This window comes from Salvelinus sp. IW2-2015, linkage group LG36 (assembly GCF_002910315.2).
Source record: "Salvelinus sp. IW2-2015 linkage group LG36, ASM291031v2, whole genome shotgun sequence".
In the NCBI taxonomy this organism is placed as follows: domain Eukaryota; kingdom Metazoa; phylum Chordata; class Actinopteri; order Salmoniformes; family Salmonidae; genus Salvelinus; species Salvelinus sp. IW2-2015.
Window position 1 is genome coordinate 35,676,431 of NC_036875.1, and position 21,201 is coordinate 35,697,631.

General features: G+C 44.0%; 1 protein-coding gene across 1 annotated transcript in view; it reads right to left on the minus strand.

Annotated features, from left to right (window-relative positions):
• Positions 1-17,276: 17,276 nt before the first annotated feature.
• Positions 17,277-21,201, minus strand: part of LOC111959280 (receptor activity-modifying protein 1-like) — an 85,507-nt gene continuing 81,582 nt past the window's right edge. Inside the window, exon 3 of the mRNA XM_023980757.2 lies at positions 17,277-17,639. Within this exon, the coding sequence (XP_023836525.1) occupies positions 17,384-17,639 (256 nt within the window). The 3' untranslated portion in view covers positions 17,277-17,383. The remainder of the gene's footprint in view (positions 17,640-21,201) is intronic.

The following is a 21,201-nucleotide window of genomic DNA, read 5'->3' on the forward strand; positions in this document are numbered from 1 at the left end:
TTTTCATCTTATTCTGTGGTTTGGTAACTTGCTGTTCTGTTGACGGAATCTGGCTGCACTAAAGATGACGCAAAGTTTGGAAAAATTGAAATGATGCGGTATCTGTTTCCCAACGGAACCTTCCACAGCAAGGGGGCGCTGCGATGCCACTTTTTTGGACGGTCCCCAAGGAAATGAATAACATCTGGCGCAATAGAATACACTTCTCAGATAACATCAGTCAGCCTGTCGGAAAGTGTTTTTCATTGTGCCCACACCCGTACAAACCCATCTCCCTCACTCACTCACCCACTCTCTCGTTTCTAAAAACAGTACAATGACGATTGTGGTAGTATGAGTCATTAGTCAAATCTGTAGGTAGCCATCATCCTCATCAACCACATCCAAACCCAGCACTAATAACCAACCACAGGCTGTCTGCAGTGCACAGTGTGTTGTTACATCATTATCTGCTTTCAACATGACATGTACACTCATTTCACATGAGAAACAGGAGAATTGTCTTTGATGATAACCCACACACACTAACCCAGAAAAAGGAATGGCAGATGTAGCCATTTTTTCACAGCAGGAGCAGAACAACGATTCCCTCCTCTTTTCTAGTACAGATGTGATGGTACACTGAACAAATATATAAATACAACATGCAATCATTTAAAAGATTTTACTAAGTTACAGTTTAAGGAAATCAGTGAATTGAAATACATTAATTAGGCTCTAATCTATGGATTTCACATGACTGGGAATACAGATATGAATCTGTTGGTCACAGATACCGTACTTTTAAAAAAGTAGGGGCGTGAATCAGAAAACCAGTCCGTATCTGGTGTGACCACCATTTTCCTCATGGAGTGTGACATCTCCTTCGCATGGAGTTGATCAGGCTGTTGACTGTGGCCTGTAGAATGCTGTCCCACTCCTCTTCAATGCCTGTGTGAAGTTGCTGGATAGTGGCGGGAACTGGAACACGCTGTCGTACACGTTTATCCAGAACAACCCAAACATGCTCAATGTGTGACATGTCTGGTGATAAATGCAGGCCATGAAAGAACATTTTCAGCTTCCAGGAATTGTGAACAGATCCTTGAGACATGGGGCCATTCATTATGCTGAAACACGAGGTGATGGAGGCGGATGAATGGTGTGACAATGGGCCTCAGGATCTCATCACAGTATCGCTGTGCATTCAAATTGCCATCGATAAAATGCAATTGTCTTTGTTGTCCGTAGCTTATGCCTGCCCATACCATAACCCCACCGCCACCGTGGGGCACTCTGTTCACAATGTTGACATCAGCAAACCGCTTGCCCACACGACGCCATGCACGCTGTCTGCCATCTCCCCGGTACAGTTGAAACCGGGATTTATCCATGAAGAGCACACTTCTCCAGCGTGCCAGTGACCATCGAAGGTGAGCATTTGCCCACTGAAGTCGGTTACGATGCCGAACTGCAGTCAGGTCAGACCCTGGTGAGGATGACAACCACGCAGATCAGATTCCATGTGATGCTTTCTGACAGTTTGTGCAGAAATTCTTTGTTTGCAAACCCACAGTTTCATCAGCTGTCCAGGTGGCTGGTCTCAGACAAACCCACAGTTTCATCAGCTGTCCAGGTGGCTGGTCTCAGACAAACCCACAGTTTCATCAGCTGTCCAGGTGGCTGGTCTCAGACAAACCCACAGTTTCATCAGCTGTCCAGGTGGCTGGTCTCAGACAATCCCGCAGGTGAAGAAGATGGATGTGGAGGTCCTGGGCTGGCGTGGTTACACGTGGTCTATGATTGTGAATCCGGTTGGATGTACTGACAAATTCTCTAAAACGACATTGCACACAGTTTATGGTGGAGAAGTGAACACTCAATTTTCTGGCAACAGCTCTGGTGGACATTCCTGAAGTCAGCATGCCAATTGCACGCTCCCTCAACTTGAGACTACTGTGGCAWAGTGTTGTGTGACAAAACTACATATTTTAGTGGCCTTTTATTGTCCCCAGCACAAGGTGCACCTGTGTAATGATCATGCTGTTTAATCAGTTTCTTGATATGCCGAATATGTAAGGTGGATAGATTATCTTGGCAAAGGAGAAATGCTCACTAACAAATTTGAGCGAAATAAGCTATTTGTGTGTATGGAACATTTCTGGGATATTTTATTTCAGCTCACGAAACATAAGCTCAACACTTTACATGTAGCGTTTAACACTGGTATCTGCGTCAATCATGAATCTGTTCTGTTTGAAGTTTAAACTGCATTGCTTTGCTTTAGAACCAAACTATTTACCCATTTAAGGTATTGACACTGGTAATGTTCAAGTCTTAATGTTGGCAGTGTTTTTTATTGTACTACATTTCTGCAGCATTGTCTCCGTGGTCCGTTAACCTTTCAGACAGAAAATACCCCAATAAAACTTGATGCATTTAAAGACATGGTCGTTATGCCTCTGTAAAAAAAAAAAAAAACTGAATTATTCCTAGTCACGCAGTAGCTGCTTTTACAGAGGACACAGACTTTCAGGAGCGAGCTGTGTAAACTGTTCTGACTGAGAGCACTCAGGTCAGGAGAGGAGACRGTGTGCCATACTGTGGAAAGGGAAAATAAGGCACACACAAAATGCCTGCATTTATAATGCCTAATGATACAGTACACTTATAATGCATTATAAAACTTGCTATAAGCTGTCCGCCGGAGACACTACCAGGGCAAACAAGAGGCTTCCATAATCCATCTACCCTTATGTTACCTAATGTTCATCATAGCCTCTTATAGCCATTGACAGACATGCTGTAGCAATAAGGCACAGGCCAGGGGTTGGACTTCACACCTGAGTGTTGACGTCCTTCCGGACCAAATGGAGGTCCCTTCCCCGTGTCATAGGTTGATCCGGAGCCCCAACGGCATGCAGTGTCCATACCTGAGTGTAGGGTTTTGTCCTCTCTTGTCTTCTGTCCAGTGGTTGGTTGAGTGGTAAATTGCCCCTTTAAAGGGACTCCTTTGCCACAGCACTCACATGTATCCATCCCAAGAAACACTAATATATGGCATGTCTTTAACATTTTTAAAGCTTGCCTTTTCTGCTTTAAAGTTAAGCACAGGGAAAGAGGACACTGTATTCCTCACACCACCGCCGGGTTCGCCACCACTGGGAAGAGCTGAGCAGGTGTAATATGATAGGGTTAGGGGTCGCCACCAATGGGATTTGCTGAGCAGGTGTAATATGAGCCGGGCGGAGATCGATACGCCCCTCCGTGACCTCCCCTGGCCCCCAGCGGTCCGACAGCAGTCAGGAAACAGCCCAAAAATCACTGGGAGATTATGTAGTGTGGTGTGTGCATGCGTGAAATGCATTAGCGAGAAAAGGTTAGCTATTTCCATTTGTGTTCTGACCGCCGTTTCAGCCTCCCCAGGATAAAATAACCACTTTACTAGTTTATACTGAGCTGTTGGGACTGGGTCCAACTCTATGATTTCCTGCTACTTTGCCCTTTGACACCAATGCTTAGCTGTCTTTGGAAATGGGTCACTGAAGCAGTGAATYTTCTTTTTTATTTCATGGTTAATCTGTGCATGAAAGTATAAATATTGACTGGGCAATATGACTAATACATGACCAATGATGCAGGGGTTATGTTCCTCATGGAGAAAGTTGTCTTTGTGATTTGTCAGCTCATGCAGCGACCAACCTGGACGCTTCCCTTCACCCAATCTCCAGTTACTCAGGTTCTTTCTCTTCATCTCATCAAAGTCACCCACATGTAATGAGACAGTGAGGGAAAATAAACCCACACATTTATTCCACATGTGGGAGGCATTGTGGAGAGATTAGACTTCCTACAAACAAACAGCTCTTGGCGATGTCAATTTAAACAGAGGAAATATAGTGAGGAATTGGGTAGAGGAAACAATGTGGAGGTAAATGGGCACCGAGACACTTGAATGGAATCTTTCTCCCTGTAGTAAGGAAGTAAAGTAGAGCTGTGGGTTACAATGGCTAGGCCATGTGGTTTAAAGTACTCAAGTAAAAATAATTTAAAGTACTACTTAAGTAGTTTTTGGGTGTACTTTACTATTTATATTTTTGAACATAATGTACTTTTTACTACATACATTTCCCCTGACACCCAAAAGTACTTGTTACATTTTGAATGCTTAGCAGGACAGTAAAATGGTCTAATTCACGCACTTATCAACAGAACATGCCTGGTCATCCCTACTGCCTGGCAGACTCACTAAACACAATTAACTCATTAGGAATTTGGGGCACAATTGGAGAAGTTGTTTATAGAGTTACCATCTCCCGAATTCAACTCTAAAAGATATACATACATATATATTATATATCGATAAAAGTCACGTATTAATCATTACGTCATTTCATTCTCATTCTGAATGTCGCAGACTTCATGAATCCGCAAGAACCCCAGCCTTTTCTGATTATTCAGTACTACACAAATTATTTATTTATTAACTAAATAATAACACAGGATACACATACACACAGGAGACAAAAGTCTCTAGTGGACTGACAAGATATGACGGCTTGTTACACATATGGAGAGGGAGGAGTAGATAAAGAGAGGGAGAGACAAAGAGAGTCGAACTTATCGTACATTTAGAAACTACCCTCAAAGTAATAATAAAACTTTGCTCACGAACTACCGCCCGTTTGGGTAAGAAATGTAAAGTATTTACGTGTAGATGTCTTTGTTCATCGTCTCTCTGTTGAAACCAAACAATCCTTCTATGGGAAGGGCTCGATGGGTGTAAGGCTCTGGTTGCCCTGGCTTGGAGTGGAGTGTTTCTTCAGCGCAGCTACTTAGATGCACCCGTGATTGTTTGAGGTGAGCTTCTTGCCTCTTTTTCAGGTAGCTAGTCAAAGTTCTAGATCTCTCTACATGCACAGCTGCAGACTGTCAAATGTTCTGGTCTAGTGTGTTTATCTTCTTCACCTCATTATGAGTTTCAGAGTTTACAACCATTTCAACGTGTAGCCACAGCTGCACGCTTTCTGGTCTGGGAGTTTCAACCATTTGTAAAGTTTAGGTCACGCTTCACATCTGCTGGTCTGGTATGTTCATTCTTGGCAAGTCCTTTTAAGGGCGGTTACATCACACTGACACGCTCTTCTGACCTCATTCGGGGCGTGGTTTAGTTAATGTGCAATGGACATGAAAACAATGCTCTCGTTAGAGAACTAAAATCACATTCCTATCTTAACAATGTAGTTTCATCGTTTTTCATACTGAATCAACATCATATTGGATGGAAACTTAACTTCTCTAGGGTATGTGGGACGGTAGCGTCCCACCTAACCAACAGCCAGTGAAATTGCAGGGCGCCAAATTCAAAACAACAGAAATCTCATAATTAAAATTCCTCAAACATACAAGCATTATACACAATTTTAAAGATAAACCTCTCGTTAATCCAACCAAAGTGTCTGATTTCAAAACGGATTTACGGCGAAAGCACACCTTGCGATTATGTTAGGTCAGTACATAGCCACAGAAATACACAGCCATTTTTCCAGCCAAAGAGAGAAGTAACAAAAAGCAGAAATATAGTTAAAATTAATCACTAACCTTTGATGATCTTCATCAGATGACACTCATAGGACTTCATGTTACACAATACATGTATGTTTTGTTCGGTAAAGTTCATATTTATATCCAAAAATCTGAGTTTAGGCGGGACGCTACTGTCTCACTTGGCCAAAAGCCAGAGAAAATGCAGCACGCCAAATTCTAATTAATTACTATAAAAATCAAACTTTCATTAAATCATAACATGAAATATACCAAATTAAAGCTACACGAGTTGTGAATCTAGCCAACATGTCAGAATTCAAATAGGCTTTTCGGCGAAAGCATACGATGCTATTATCTGAGCATAGCAACCATGGTAAACAAAAGAGAGAAAACATTTCAACCCTGCAGGCACGACACAAAACGCAGAAATAAAAATATAATTCATGCCTTACCTTTGACGAGCTTCTGTTGTTGGCACTCCAATATGTCCCATAAACATCACAAATGGTCCTTTTGTTCGATTAATTCCGTCAATATATATCCAAAATGTCCAGCGTTTGATCCAGAAAAACACCGGTTCCAACTTGCGCAACGTGACGACAAAATATCTCAAAAGTTACCTGTAAACTTTGCCAAAACATTTCAAACTACTTTTGTAATACAACTTTAGGTATTTTTTAAAGTAAATAATCGATAAAATTGAAGACGGGATGATCTGTGTTCAATACAGGAAGAAAACAATCTCAAGCATGCTTTCTGGTCTTGCGCCTCTATCAAACAGTACACATGAAGTGACACTTTTTCAAGATGGCCGTACTTCTTCATTACTCAAAGGAATAACCTCAACCAATTTCTAAAGATTGGTGACATCCAGTGGAAGCGGTAGGAACTGCAAGCAAGTCCCTTAGAAATCTGGATTCCCAAGAAACCCCGAGGTTTGTCCTCGGGGTTTCACCTGCTACATAAGTTCTGTTATACTCACAGGCATGATTCAAACGGTTTTAGAAACTTCAGAGTGTTTTCTATCCAAATCTACTAATAATATGCATATATTATCTTCTGGGGATGAGTAGCTGGCAGTTTAATTTGGGCATGCTTTTCATCCAAAATTCCGAATGCTGCCCCCTACCCTAGAGAAGTTAACAGCCGAAGGGAGTTTCCTTCCTAAGTTACAGTATTTGGTTCATACAGTTTTAATAACATCACAAAATGAAAAGTAATATGACATTATTATTCTTTAGATCCCCACTGACCATTTCCCAAATTCTTTATGTTAGAATTATTGTTCCATGATCCACTTTTTGGATGTTAGAGTTTTTGGGCYGGGACAAAGGCATTCCTTTGGTTGATACTGAAGAGCAGAAGAGGGTTCTGAAGAGTAGAAGAGGGCTGCATATAGTGTACGATTGGTGCGAGGTTTCATTAAACTGGCCCAGCCCCCCTTCTCTTCTTCTATGGGAGAGAGGGGGGTCTGGCTATCGTCAGCCATTTGCCAGGCTGATCTGAGGCCTTGGATCCTCGACCAGGAGATACTTTTGATACTTAAGTATATTTAAAACCAAATACTTTTAGACTTTTTCTCAAGTAGTATTTTACTGGGTGACTCACTTTTACTTGAGTCATTTTCTATTAAGGTGTCTTTTACTTTTACTCAAGTATGAAGACTATCAGTGGGACTATCATTTGTTTTTCAACAGGACAATGACCCAACACACATCCAGGCTGTGTATGAGCTATTTTAGCAATAATTAGAGTGATGGAGTGCTGCATCAGATGACCTGGCCTCCATAATCCCCCAACCTCAACCAAATTGAGATGGTTTGGGATGAGTTGGACCGCAGAGTGTAGGAAAAGCAGTCAACATGTGCTCAGCATATGTGGGAACTCCTTCAAGACTGTAGTAAAGCATTCCAGGAGAAGCTTGTTAAGAGAATGCCAAGAGTGTGCAAAGCTGTCATCAAGGCAAAGGGTGGCTATTTGACGAATCTCAAATGTAGAATACATTTTGATTTGTTTCACACTTGTTTGGTTACTACATGATTCCATATGTGTTATTTCATAGTTTTGATGTTTTCACTATTATTTTACAATGTATAAAATGGTAGAAATAAAGAAAAACCCTTGAATGAGTAGGTGTTCCAAATCTTTTGACCTGTAGTGTAGATAGATTGAAGAGAATACTTGAGTGTGTGGGGTACTCTAGAAGCAGCCCACTGACCGTGTACTGTATGTGCGTGCGTGCATGAGTGTTCATTTATGTGTGAGAGATAATATACTCATCAAAAAAAGAAACATTGTTTCCCATGCTTGTTCAATGAACCATAAACAATTAATGAACATGCACCTGTGAAACGGTCGTTAAGACACTAACAGCAAATAGGTCACAGTTATGAAAACTTAGGACACTAAAGAGGCCTTTCTACTAACTCTGAAAAACCCCAAAAGAAAGATGCCCAGGGTCCCTGCTCATCTGTGTAAACGTGCCTTAGGCATGCTGCAAGGAGGCATGAGGACTGCAGATGTGGCCAGGGCAATAAATTGCAATGTCCGTACTGTGAGACGCCTAAGACAGCGCTACAGGGAGACAGGACGGACAGCTGATCGTCCTTGCAGTGGTAGACCATGTGTAACAACACCTGCACAGGATCGGTACATTCGAACATTACACCCAGGACAGGTACAGGATGGCAACAACAACTGCCCGAGTTACACCAGGAACGCACAATCCCTCCATCAGTGCTCAGACTGTCCGCAATAGMCTGAGAGAGGCTGGACTGAGGACTTGTAGGCCTGTTGTAAGGCAGGTTCTTACCAAACATCACCGGCAACAACATCGCCTATGGGCACAAACCCACCGTTGCTAGAACAGACAGGACTGGCAAAAAGTGCTCTTCACTGACGAGTCGCGGTTGTCTCACCAGGGGTGATGGTCGAAGGAATGAGCGTTACACCGAGGCCTGTTCTCTGGAGCGGGATCGATTTGGAGGTGGAGGGTCCGTCATGGTCTGGGGCGGTGTGTCACAGCATCATCTGACTGAGCTTGTTGTCATTGCAGGCAATCTCAACACTGTGCGTTACAGGGAAGACATCCTCCTCCCTCATGTGGTACCCTTCCTGCAGGCTCATCCTGACATGACCCTGCAGCATGACAATGCCACCAGCATCTTTGCGCCCTGCTAATCAGGGTGTAACCATACCGGCGCAGGATTTCCTTTTTCAGACCCTCGTAATGCGTCGCCTGGTCAGCCGTCAGATCCTGATAGGTCTTCTATGCCTGGCAGGAAGGGTGTTATCAGGCTGGCTAATTGGTCATGGGGCCATTTCCCCCTAGCCGCCGTCCTCTCGAAGGCTTGGAGGTAAGCCTCGATGTCGTCAGCCTCTGTCAGTTTCAGTATAAACATACTGGGTTTGGGACGAGAAACTGCTGCGCCTGCAGCCACGCCGGCCTGGGCGGCTGTCAGCTGGTTGAGTTCAGCTCGCAGGAGAGCAGTCTGCTGACACTGTTCCTCCAGCAGCTCCTGATGCATAGCCTGCTGTGCTATGTTCACCTCCACCAGCTGTTTCACCAATGCTTCCATTGTGCTCCGTGTCTTTTTGTTATTGAGCTGGGTTTGCTTTGCCCGCATTCTCCATCATATGTAGCAGGCTCAAGAGTGTGGAGTTTCCACATCGCCAAGTTCAATAACCAAACACGCACAGGGAGCACAACTAGAATGCAAATGGGGAATTTATTAGGGATATTGCACACGGTGGGAAAGGGGACTCGGTTCCAGCAACCAGTTCACAAACTTTGAATTCATTCAAATGCACCCGGTTCTCGCCTTATTTACAAGCATTTCGCTACACCCGTAATAACATCTGCTAAATATGTGTATGTGACCAATAAACTTTGATTTGATTTAAGTACAACTTAATGTTTACATACAGTACCAGTCAAAAGATTGGACACACCTACTCATTCAAGGGATTTTTGTTATTTTTACTATTTTCTACATTGTAGAATAATAGTGAAGACATCAAAACTATGAAATAACACATATGGAATCATGTAGTCACCAAAAAATTATTAAACAAATCTAAATATATTTTAGATTTGAGATTCTTCAAAGTAGCCACCCTTTGCCTTGATGACAGAAGCTGTAGAACCTTTTGAGGATCTGAGGACCCATGCCAAATCTTTTAGTTTCCTGAGGGGGAATAGGCTTTGTCGTGCCCTCTTCACAACTGTCTTGGTGTTTTTGGACCATTCTAGTTTGTTGTTGATGTGGACACCAAGGAACTTGAAGCTCTCAACCTGCTCCATTACAGCCCCGTCGATGAGAATGGGGTCGTGCTCAGTCCTCCCTTTCCTGTAGTCCACAATAATCTCCTTAGTCTTGATCACGTTGAGGGAGAGATTGTTATTCTGGCACCACACGGCCAGGTCTCTGACCTCCCTATAGGCTGTCTCGTCGTTGTCGGTGATCAGGCCTACCATTGTTGTGTCGTCTGCAAACTTAATGATGGTGTTGAAGTCGTGCCTGGCCACACAGTCGTGGGTGAACAGGGAGTACAGGAGGGGACTCTCTCTCTGTCTCTCTCTCTCTCTGTCTCCTTGTCTCTCTCTCTGTCTGTCTCTGTCTCCTTGTCTCTGTCTCTCTCTATCTCTCTGTCTCCCTATGTCTCTCTCTCTGTCTTCTTGTCTCTCTCTCTCTCTCGCTCTCTCTCTCTCTATGTCTCTGTGTCGCTTTCTCTCTCTCTTTCTCTCCCACTTTGAACATATGCTAATGTATTATTTCAGATAAAGAATCCTCATGCAATTTTTAATATTCATATACCTTCCAATACCTTTGTCTTTATCGCCCCATGGTTTTGTATGAGGCAATCCCCATTCACAAAGACAGTTATTATAACAAGTTATTATAACTGCACTGAAATAGCACATGGGGTGCAGAAGTAATACCCAGAGAAGTGAAATGTGACAATGAATAGACCTACAATAGTACTTTGAGAGTGGCATACTCTCCAATGTGAAAGTCTATTACCCTCCATCCCAAATGGAACCCTATTACATAATGCACTACTTCTGGTCCCTGGTCGAAAGTAGTGCACTACAAAGGGAATAGTGTACCATTTAGAATGCAGAAGTGAGTTTCCTGTGATGTCAGCAGTCTCAGCCCCTGCCTTGTGGATCTGGGCCACTGAACATAGCTGCAAGGCCCCACCCAATAGCCTCAATTGAAAAATTGAATTTGTGCTCATCCTCCGCTAGCTAATCTGAGCTGTCTGTGTGAGGGATAGATTATATTACTGAAGACAAAGGCTGTGCTCCTCGCTTCCTCCAGGACATTGATCCATGCACTCCTCTATCCAAAGAGTTTACTTTAGTTTGATTCATTCTTTTTTTTATCACAGTTGTCTTGTTCTTAGATATTATTAGATATATTCATATCACAGGTTTTAGAATGAATTCATGTCAAACCACATCTTTGAGTTTGACTATTTTATATTTCTGTTTTCTGGCAACATTTATCTCATGGTGATGATGAGGTATGTTCTGGATGAGAAGTTATGTCAAATATTCACACCAACGGTCAGGTTACTTGTTCCCAGTCTGATTATTAAACCGTGTGAAGCTGCGTTTCCAGTCTCCAATTACCCTTCTGAAATGAGACAAAGTACTTAAGTCATCAGCTAAGGTCAGGTCTGGGTTCAGTTTCTACGGATTTCTAATGCATCAAAGTGACTAATTACACTCTAATTATGAGTTCTGCACTCATCTCCCTCTATCTCACAGTTTCTCTCATACTTTCTCTCTCCCTCCATCTCTGTCCTCGTCCCTGTCTGTCTGCCTGTGGAACTGTCTCTTTGGTAATTTGTACGTTTCTGTCTCGTTCAGAGCTTTGGGACCTCTCGACTCCTCCTCCAGAAATAACACAAAAGCCGTGTGATTGAAAATATACCCTGTGACACTTAACTGACTAAGGACTCCTTGGATCATTAGCAAGGAGATTCCACTTTCTGTCATTTTATTGATTCTGAATGTGTCTGTCATCTTTGTGATGTCATGGACTGTAGTGTGTTTTGACTGTTGAACACATGCTGCTTGTCACCATGGGCKAGTTACAGTTAATACACTGTACAAGATTGTTCTTTCCAGAGGAGAGAAACAGCAGCCATAACAAGACATGACGCTGAGATAAAGACAAAAACTGCGGCGCTTGCTGAGGTTACACAACAACAAGATAGATATGTGTATCGCTGTTGCTAGAACAACCAGATCCAGCAGTGTATCACTGCTGGATAAAGTAGACAATGTGTCCTTTATAGAGCTACGCTTGGGCCTCCTGCCATAAAAGAGGTCAGCCTGGATCTGCCGTGTGTCACGGCTGTTGAAAGGAGAGGACCAAGGTGCAGCGTAGTGAGCGTACATTTCCTTTATTTAATCAAAATGACACCGAACAAAACAATAAACACTACAAAAACAAACCGTGAAGCTCAAAGGCTATTGTGCCCTAAACAAAGTCAACTTCCCACAAAGACAGGTGGAAAAAAGGGCTGCCTAAGTATGGTTCTCAATCAGAGACAACGATAGACAGGGCTACCTAAGTATGGTTCTCAATCAGAGACAACGATAGACAGCTGCCTCTGATTGAGAACCACACCCGGCCAAACACAAAGAAATAGAAAACATAGAAATAAAGAAACTAGAATGCCCACCCTAGTCACACCCTGGCCTAACCAAAATAGAGAATAAAAGCCTCTCTATGGACAGGGCGTGACACCGTGCTGTATCAGTCTGGATAAGTCCAGAAGGAGTTACTTATAGATAACCAACTGAACGTCTGATAGAGCATGTTGAACGTGGAATGGTCAAACACTGTCCCTCCCGAGGTGAAAAGTTGGTATTGACTGACACAGAATCTTGCCATGGATCATCACTGGAGGCTTCGTGCCATGGATCATCACTTGAGGCTTCTTGCCATGGCATCATCACTGGAGCTTCGGCCATGGATCATCACTGGAGGCTTCGTGCCATGGATCATCACTGGAGGCTTCTTGCCATGGATCATCACTGGAGGCTTCGTGCCATGGATCATCACTGGAGTGAGGAGACGTATGGGCAGTATGGTACGTTGAGCTGCCACAGGGCTCACCAGGCTGGGGAGACATACGGGAGGATTAGTTCTAGGCGCAGGAACAGAACTCACCAGGCTGGAGAGACATACAGGAGGCCCTGTCCTAGGCAGAGGCACCGGATACACTGGGCTGTGGAGGCGCACTGGAGGTCTCGAGCTAGGAGCCTGCACAACCCGTGCTGGTTGGATGGTTACTTTCACCCTGCAGATGCGGGGCGCAGGCACAGGACGCACTGGGCTGTGCAGATGCACCGGAGACACAGTGCGCAGAGCTGGCGCAGGATATCCCGGGCCGTAGAGACGTACTGGCGGCCAGATGCGCTGAGCCGGCATCCTCCGACCTGGCTGGATGCCCACTCTAGCCCGGCTGCTTCGGGGAGCTGGAAGGTAGCGCACCGGGCTGTGCACGCGCACTGGAGACACCGTGCGCTCCACCGCATAACACGGTGCCTGACCAGTACGACGCTCGCCATGGTGAGCACGGGGAGTTGGCTCAGGTCTCCAACCTGACTCAACCACACTCCCCGTGTACCCCTTCCCCCCAAAAATTGGGGAGCTGCCTCTCGGGCTTTCTTGCTAGCTGAGTCCCTTCGTAACGCTGCCGCTCTGCTCTTGCTGTCTCCAGTTCCTCCCGTGGACGGCGATACTCCCCAGCCTGCCTCCAGGGTCCCTTACCGTCCAGGATCTCCTCCCAAGTCCAGGAATTCTGGACACGCTGCTTCTCCTTACCACGCTGCTTGGTCCGTTGTTGGTGGTGGGAAGTTCTGTCACGGCTGTTGAAAGGAGAGGACCAAGGTGCAGCGTGGTCAGCGTACATTTTCTTTATTTAATCKAAATGACYCCGAACAAAACAATAAACACTACAAAAACAAACCATGAATCTAAAGGCTATGTGCCCTAAACAAAGTTAACTTTCCACAAAGACAGGTGGAAAAAAGGGCTACCTAAGTATGGTTCTCAATCAGAGACAACGATAGACAGCTGCCTCTGATTGAGAACCACACCCGGTCAAACACAAAGAAATAGAAACATAGAAATAAAGAAACTAGAATGCCCACCCTAGTCACACCCTGGCCTAACCAAAATAGAGAATTAAAGCCTCTCTATGGCCAGGGCGTGACACCATGCTGTATCAGTCTGGATAAGTCCAGAAGGAGTTACTATAGATAACCAACTGAACGTCTGATAGAGCATGTTGAAGCGTGAATGGTCAAACACTGTCCCTCCCGAGGTGAAAAGTGTGTATTGACACAGAATCTTGCAGTTGTGATTAGAATGGGTAATATTGTCCATTCATGATAAGGTTTTGTAATGTGGTAGTGTGGACATAGGTTACCACCATATGTTCTATTGCCCCCCTATTCTTTCATAAAGATTTCAGAATCGGTTCAGTGTGAGCGATCTAACGACAATAGCCGTTGTGGGTCATTGTGAGCTTATGACTGACACATCAAGGAAGACCTGACAAGGGGAGATGTTTCTGTAGAGAGGAGGGCACTAGGCCCCCTGGGTCGTCACAAAGTGGATATAATGTCTGTAATATAATTTACAGATGTCTGTCTTTCATCACATTATATCAGTTTATTCTCACTCAGTGTTCAGTCTGTGTGGCAGAATCCAATTTGTCTTCGTCTCCCGTGAGGCATATTTCTGTCATGAACAAAATTTCCCTGAGGTGCTCCTGTGAGGGAATAGAATATATCCCAGAAAGTAGACCAAAACACGGCAGACTACTTTTTTCTCAGTCTCTCTGAGGCATATTCTATTTAACCCAATATGGTATAGTGTGTGTGTGTGTGTGTGTGTGTGTGTGTGTGTGCGTGTGTGTGTGCGCGTGCGTGCCTGTGCCTACAGTATGCATCAGAGCATGAGTGAAAGTGTGTATGAATGTGTAAGTGCCATCTCAGCTTTTTCAGTCACAGTGAGCAGCACTTTCATTAGGATTATCTTATGGTCTCTGTTCTGCTCTGTTCTGTTCTACTCTGTTCTGCTCTGTTCTACTCTGTTCTGCTCTGTTCTGTTCTATTCTGCTCTGCTCTGTTCTGTTCTATTCTGCTCTGTTCTATTCTGTTCTATTCTGCTCTGTTCAGCTCTGCTCTGTTCTATTCTGCTCTGTTCTATTCTAATCTGCTCTGTTCTATTCTGTTCTATTCTGCTCTGTTCAGCTCTGCTCTGTTCTACTCTGCTCTATTCTGTTCTTCAAGTTCTGCTCTGTTCTGTTTTTCCCTGCTCTGTTCTGTTCTTCTCTTTTCTTCTGCACGGTTCTTCTGCTCTGTTCTTCTGCTCTGGTCTTCTGTTCTTTTCTTCTCTGTTCTATTCTGTTCCGCTATGCTCTGTTCTGGAGAAGGGAGAGGAGAGGGAGAGGAGAGAGACGGAGGTTTACCCCAGTTGCAAACTCATGTGGGGGACACAGGAACATGCCACAGGCAGGGAAAATAAAGCACATTGAAATCCCACATCCCTGTCAGCTCTGTACCAGCTCTGTCACACGAGACACTGTTTAACTCTGCCTACACTCTGTGCTGTAATGAAATGTACTCCACCAACATAAAATCCCAACCCACAGGCTATAGTATAGTCCCTTCTTCAAGCTTTCTTTGTTTTATTGATTTGCTGGTAATTGTCATGTTTTATGGTTATCTCATCAATTGCATGAGAACCGGCCACGTTTAATACAGCTAAGGCATGACTAACTAACCCTGGCCAGCCCTTAAATACATGGCATGTCGAAGCGCAGAGTATTGCAGAATGGACATCCAATGCTTGTGCATCGGACTGAGAGCAGATGGAGCCTTTTATTTGTATGGAGAGATTTAGGTCATATCGGCTTCTTCTTCTCTATTTACTCTACTGGGCTTGAATATAGCTGTTGTCTAGTAGGCAAAGGAAAACTAGGATTTAAATAGCCTGTCTCAGACTTGTATTCCTTTTTAAGAGGTGCTGCTGTCTTCAGCCTCAAACAAAAACAGGAATATGGAGGAAACCATTCGTTCTCAGATCAGTAAGATGGTTTAATTTTAATTTCCCGTGACATTTGCCAGTCTCTTTGGCATACGACACAGAGTGGCAAGGAGTGGAATGATAGCTAAACAGACTGGTACCCAGACTAGATTAAAGCACCATAAAATTATAATTAGATAAATATGCCCTCTATATTTAATGCCTTAAAGAATTCCCTAACGGTCTCATTGGATCCCCAACGACTAACAGTCAGTTATCCTCTGGGAGGTCTTTAAACTGCGTTTCCCAGAGTACACTGGGTTCTACACGGGAGCCAGACTAGACTCATAATGAAGGGGAGAGTTTTAATACAGGGTCTGAGTAGAGCACCACAAAGGTTTATTATATCTCTTAAAGCAATCAAGGTGCTTTGAGAGAGAGAGAGAGAGAGAGACACACACACAGAGAGAGAGAAAAAATATATAGTTTTCCATTGCCCTGTGAAGAGTAAGCAGGTATCTACTTGGAGGCATTGGGAGCTCAGATCTTGTAGCCCGCAAGACCGTGTCTCAGCCATAGTAATATAAAGGCAATTTGTAAGGCAGCCAGACACACAGACGCTTTGCCTCTCAGTACTAATAAGATGAAGAGTACGTCAGAAAATGCCATTAGCAGGATGCTCTGCTCTTAAAGGCAATGTGCCTATCTGGTGATGACAGCATTAGCCTTACTAAAGACCCAATAAACGCAGATGTTACACAGACACGACAGTTTGTCAGTAACTTACAAAACAATCGACTAGCCTTAAGCCTTGTGACTACGAAGATAAAAGTCATACCCACCAAACCACCGTTACAAAGCACCCGATACACAATGTCACGTCTTTGTTTTTAATCCAAGTTTATTGAACACAGTCATTATGAAATACCAACAGTAGGCTATTAATCCATCATTTGCACAGTATGTTGTACCTCAGTCTCACACACATCACAAAATAAAATAATATTKTCTTTTTCATATTCACTTTCTATTCATGGACAAATTTGATTTGAATATTTTTTTWAATTATTTTGGTTACTGACAGGTACTTTGGCTCAGTACACAAAGTAAGGACTTGAAGGGTGAGTGTAGAAATCTGTTGGTTCTGACAGYCAGGGGCAAGGACAGGAACAGGGTGTTGGGTCCAGACAGTGTTTATGKGGAGAGTATAGAGTGCACAGACAGCATCCATAAAGCACAGAGATGATAGGGCGATGCTTTATGTCAACCAATCAGTGACTGACTGTAAGAAGTCCACTCCAGGAGCTGTGCCAAAGTGTCTCAACTCACTGCACAGGAAATTACCTAATGTGTCCAGGAAGTCCTTCAAACCAATCAGACACCATCTGTCCTTCATGGCAAACAGCTTGTGATTCTCCAGCCAGATTGGATTTAGTAGATAAAGGGCAATGGAATCACTCTTCCATTTTTAAACCAGTCCGCCTGCAGGGTATAATTACTGTAGTTATATGAACTCTCATCTTGTAGTCCGTGTACTTTCCTATATCCTGTGCCTCTAGCTCGGTCTCCTATCAAACAGAGTGATAGGACCAGAGATGCTCTATAATGTTATCCTTGAGACAGGCTTAGATAGTCCTCCCAGTCCCTCACCTGGTCCATGATGTCTGTTCTGTAGTAGGTAGCAGCAGTGTTATGTGTATCTGAGTCTGTCATGGGTGGAGGTGGAGGTGGAGGTGGAGGTGAAGGGGGCCTCCTCTAGACCTCTTCTCCCTGGCTGGTGGCCTGGAGGTTGGGCCTGCCTACACCATGCCTTCACTGCGCTTGCTCCTCCACACCACTAGGGCAGTCATGAGCAACGTGACAAGGATGGGCACCACGATGAACGGCCCAAGGATACGGTTGGGCGGATCACGCAGCAGCCGTCCCGACAGGGAGCAATCGTGGAAGTATTGCTTGTGGATGCGGATGAAGAACTCGTCCACCAGCCGGTTGGGCCAGAAACAGTCCATCTTCAGGGCGATCAGGTAGGTGCAGTTGGTGAGCTCACCGTAAGGTCTGTAGGAAGAGACGGAAAGGAACAGTGGGAGGTCACATTAATGGAATGAAGACAAGGTTTATATACCGTATATTACAATGAGGGTAAATAATAGCCTACACCTTTGAATAGACATTTAGGACAGTTTGGGGTTCTTAATGGGGCTCCAAAGTGTGGTTTTTAAATTGAACACAAGTTTCATGACCTACAGTGTAATTTTTATTGAACCTTTTATTTAATTAAGCAGGGAGTCATGCTGAGACCAAGAGCAGAAGAACAGAACACATCAATAAACAACAATTATATACACATCAATTACACTATACATATCTATATACAGATCAATTACACTATACAGAATGATGTCTTGAGATGTTGCTTCAATATATCCACATAATTTCCATGATGCCATCTATTTTGTGAAGTGCARCAGTCCRTCCTYCAGCAAAGCACCCTCACAACATGATGCTGCCACCCCRGTGCTTCACGGTTGGGATGGTGTTCTTTGGCTTGCAAGCCTCCCCCTTTTTCCTCCAAACATAACAATGGTCACTATGCTCAAACAGTTATATTTTTGTTTCATCAGACCAGAGGACATCCTCCAYAAAGTACGATCTTTGTCCCCATGTGCAGTTGCAAACCAAAGTCTGGCTTTTTTATGGTGGTTTTGGATTAGTGGCATCATGAGGAAGGGAATTATGTGGATATATTGAAGCCACATCTCAAGACATCAGTCAGAAGTTAAAGCTGGTCGCAAATGGGTCTTCTAAATGGACAATGACCCCAAGCATACTTCCAAAGTTGTGGCAGGACTGGAGTGGCCATCACAAAGCCCTGACCTCAATCCTATAGAAAATTTGTGGGAGCAGAACTGAAAAAGCGTGAGCGAGCAAGGAGGCCAACAAACCTGACTCCGTTACACCAGCTCTGTCAGGAGTAATGGGCCAAAATTCACCCAACTTATTGTGGGAAGCTTGTGGAAGGCTACCCGAAACGTTTGACCCAAGTTAAACAATTTAAAGGCAATGCTACCAAATACTAATTGAGTGTATGTAAACTTCTGACCCACTGGGAATGTGATGAAAGAAATAAAAGCTGAAATAAATCATTCTCTCTACTATTATTCTGACATTTCACATTCTTAAAATAAAGTGGTGGGCCTCCCGGGTGCGCAGTGGTTTAGGGCACTGCATCGCAGCGCTAGCTGCGCCACCAGAGTCTCTGGGTTCGCGCCCAGGCTCTGTCGCACGCCGGCCGCGACCGGAGGTCCGTGTGGCAACGCACAATTGGCCCAGCGTCATCCGGGTAGGGAGGGTTTGGCCGGTAGGGATATCCTTGTCTCAACGCGCTCCAGCGATCCCTGTGGCGGGCCGAGCGCAGTGCGCGCTAACCAAGGGGGCCAGGTGCACGGTGTTTCCTCCGACACATTGGTGCGGCTGGCTTCCGGGTTGGAGGTGCGCTGTGTAAGAAGCAGTGCGGCTTGGTTGGGTTGTGCTTCGGAGGACGCATGGCTTTCGACCTTCGTCCTCTCCGAGCCCGTACGGGAGTTGTAGCGATGAGACAAGATAGTAATTACTAGCGATTGGATACCACGAAAATTGGGGAGAAAAGGGATAAAATTTTATAAAAAATAAAAATAAATAAAGTGGTGATCTTAACTGACCTAAGAGGGAATTTTTACCAGGATTAAATGTCAGGAATTGTGAAAAACTGAGTTTAAATGTATTTGGCTAAGGTGTATGTAAACTTCCGACTTCAACTGTACATCTATATACACATCAATTACACTATACATATCTTTATACACATCAATACATTGAAAAGCAACCCCAAAACACGAAGAAGCTAAACACAATCATATGAAACAAACACATTCTTCAATAAAAGGGCCCTCTAACATCTACCTGGATTGCCTTAARGGAACGTACTGTAGGCAATGTTCATTTGAAGTTAGGGGAGAGACTMTGAAAATGAAATACACAAACGGAGTACACACACTAATGGTGCAATCAACCGTCGTGTGCAAATCAATATTTTCCCTCTTACAGCTCTCTGCGTGTGAGTGTGCTCCCTAGTGTGTATAGGCCTGCCATGATTGAGAGTAATGACCCCTGGTAATGACAGAGGACAGATAGAGAGTGAAAAACACACACACAGAGACACACATCCACCCTCCCCTCCTCCTGAACAAGAGCTCTCCCCCCTCTCCTCAGAGCATGCCCTCCATATGGCCTACTATTTCTACCCACATCCTCCCTGGTGTGGCATGCCTGGCATAGCTAGGACCTTTTTTATAATCCACAGGTTTCCCCTAACACAACCAAGGGGTAATGTCTGTCTCAGTTTACCCGATCCCCCAGTGGGAGAGTGATACACAGGGTAAAAGGCAGACCATCTGGCTCATCTTCCAAGGCAGACAGACATTATAATCATGCATCATGATCATTATGAACAGAAGAGAGAGGAAATAGGAAGAGAGAGAGGAAAGAGGGAGAGAGAGATGAGAGAGAAAGAATGAAAAAGAGAGGAAAGAGAAGAGAGAAATAGTGATAGTTGATATGCTGTGTAGGAGAACACAGTGTAAAATTAGACCTCTCAGCAAGAATAGAAATATGAGCAAACCCCTATTCTCTGCTCACACATTTATCCACGACAGATGTACGGCCATGACCAATTTATTGACATGACAGGATTTAATACCTTTATATTACAGCTGCTTTATTGAAGAACACGCTTGCCAAAGTCACGTCATCTGCAACATTTCATCATCGGAGGAAATGAATCGTTCCTAGACAGTCCCTTTTCTCTCCCTGTACGTTTCTCCAAAACATTTCCCCCTAAGGGCCTATGGCGATGCTTCATTGGCTAAGGCAAGGGCACCCCTGATAACTGGAACCTATTCAGTACTGAGAACTAAGAGATTTATAATAACCCAGATATGGCACAATTTCAAGAGCTCCGCTAACGTGTCTTGTCTCAACACACACAGGAGGTTGCATCTTCCCTTGTCAGTATTAACTTATCTTGTCTGAACTCACACACATATATATACCTGTAATCATTTKTTCTGTATGATCTTATCTTCTTTACATGACCTAATGTGGAGTATATATACTCTGGCTCTTCTAATACAGTTTAGCTATGTGACCTGCTGACCTATGTGTAGTGGGGGTTTGTATATGCAGAAGGTGTGGTAGTTATTGTAATTACTTGCTACTATGGCCTATTTATTGCTTTACCTCCTCACGCCATTTTGCACACACTGTATATAGACTTTKTTTTTTCTATTGTGTTATTGACTGTAKGCTTGTTTATTCCATGTGTAACTCTGTGTTGTTTGATTTTGTCGCACTGCTTTGCTTTATCTTGGCCAGGTCGCAGTTGTAAATGAGAACTTATTCTCAACTGGCCTACCTGGTTAAATAAAGGTTCAATAAAAAAATTATAAAAAAGGGTCCTTATAGTTATATATCGCATCAGAAGAGAACAGTGGCTAGTGTTATTCCCCTTGTATTATTTCTACAGATCCCTCTCCTTCCTGCTCTTCCAGGGAACATGTCAGTGTAAATCCACCCTCTCCTT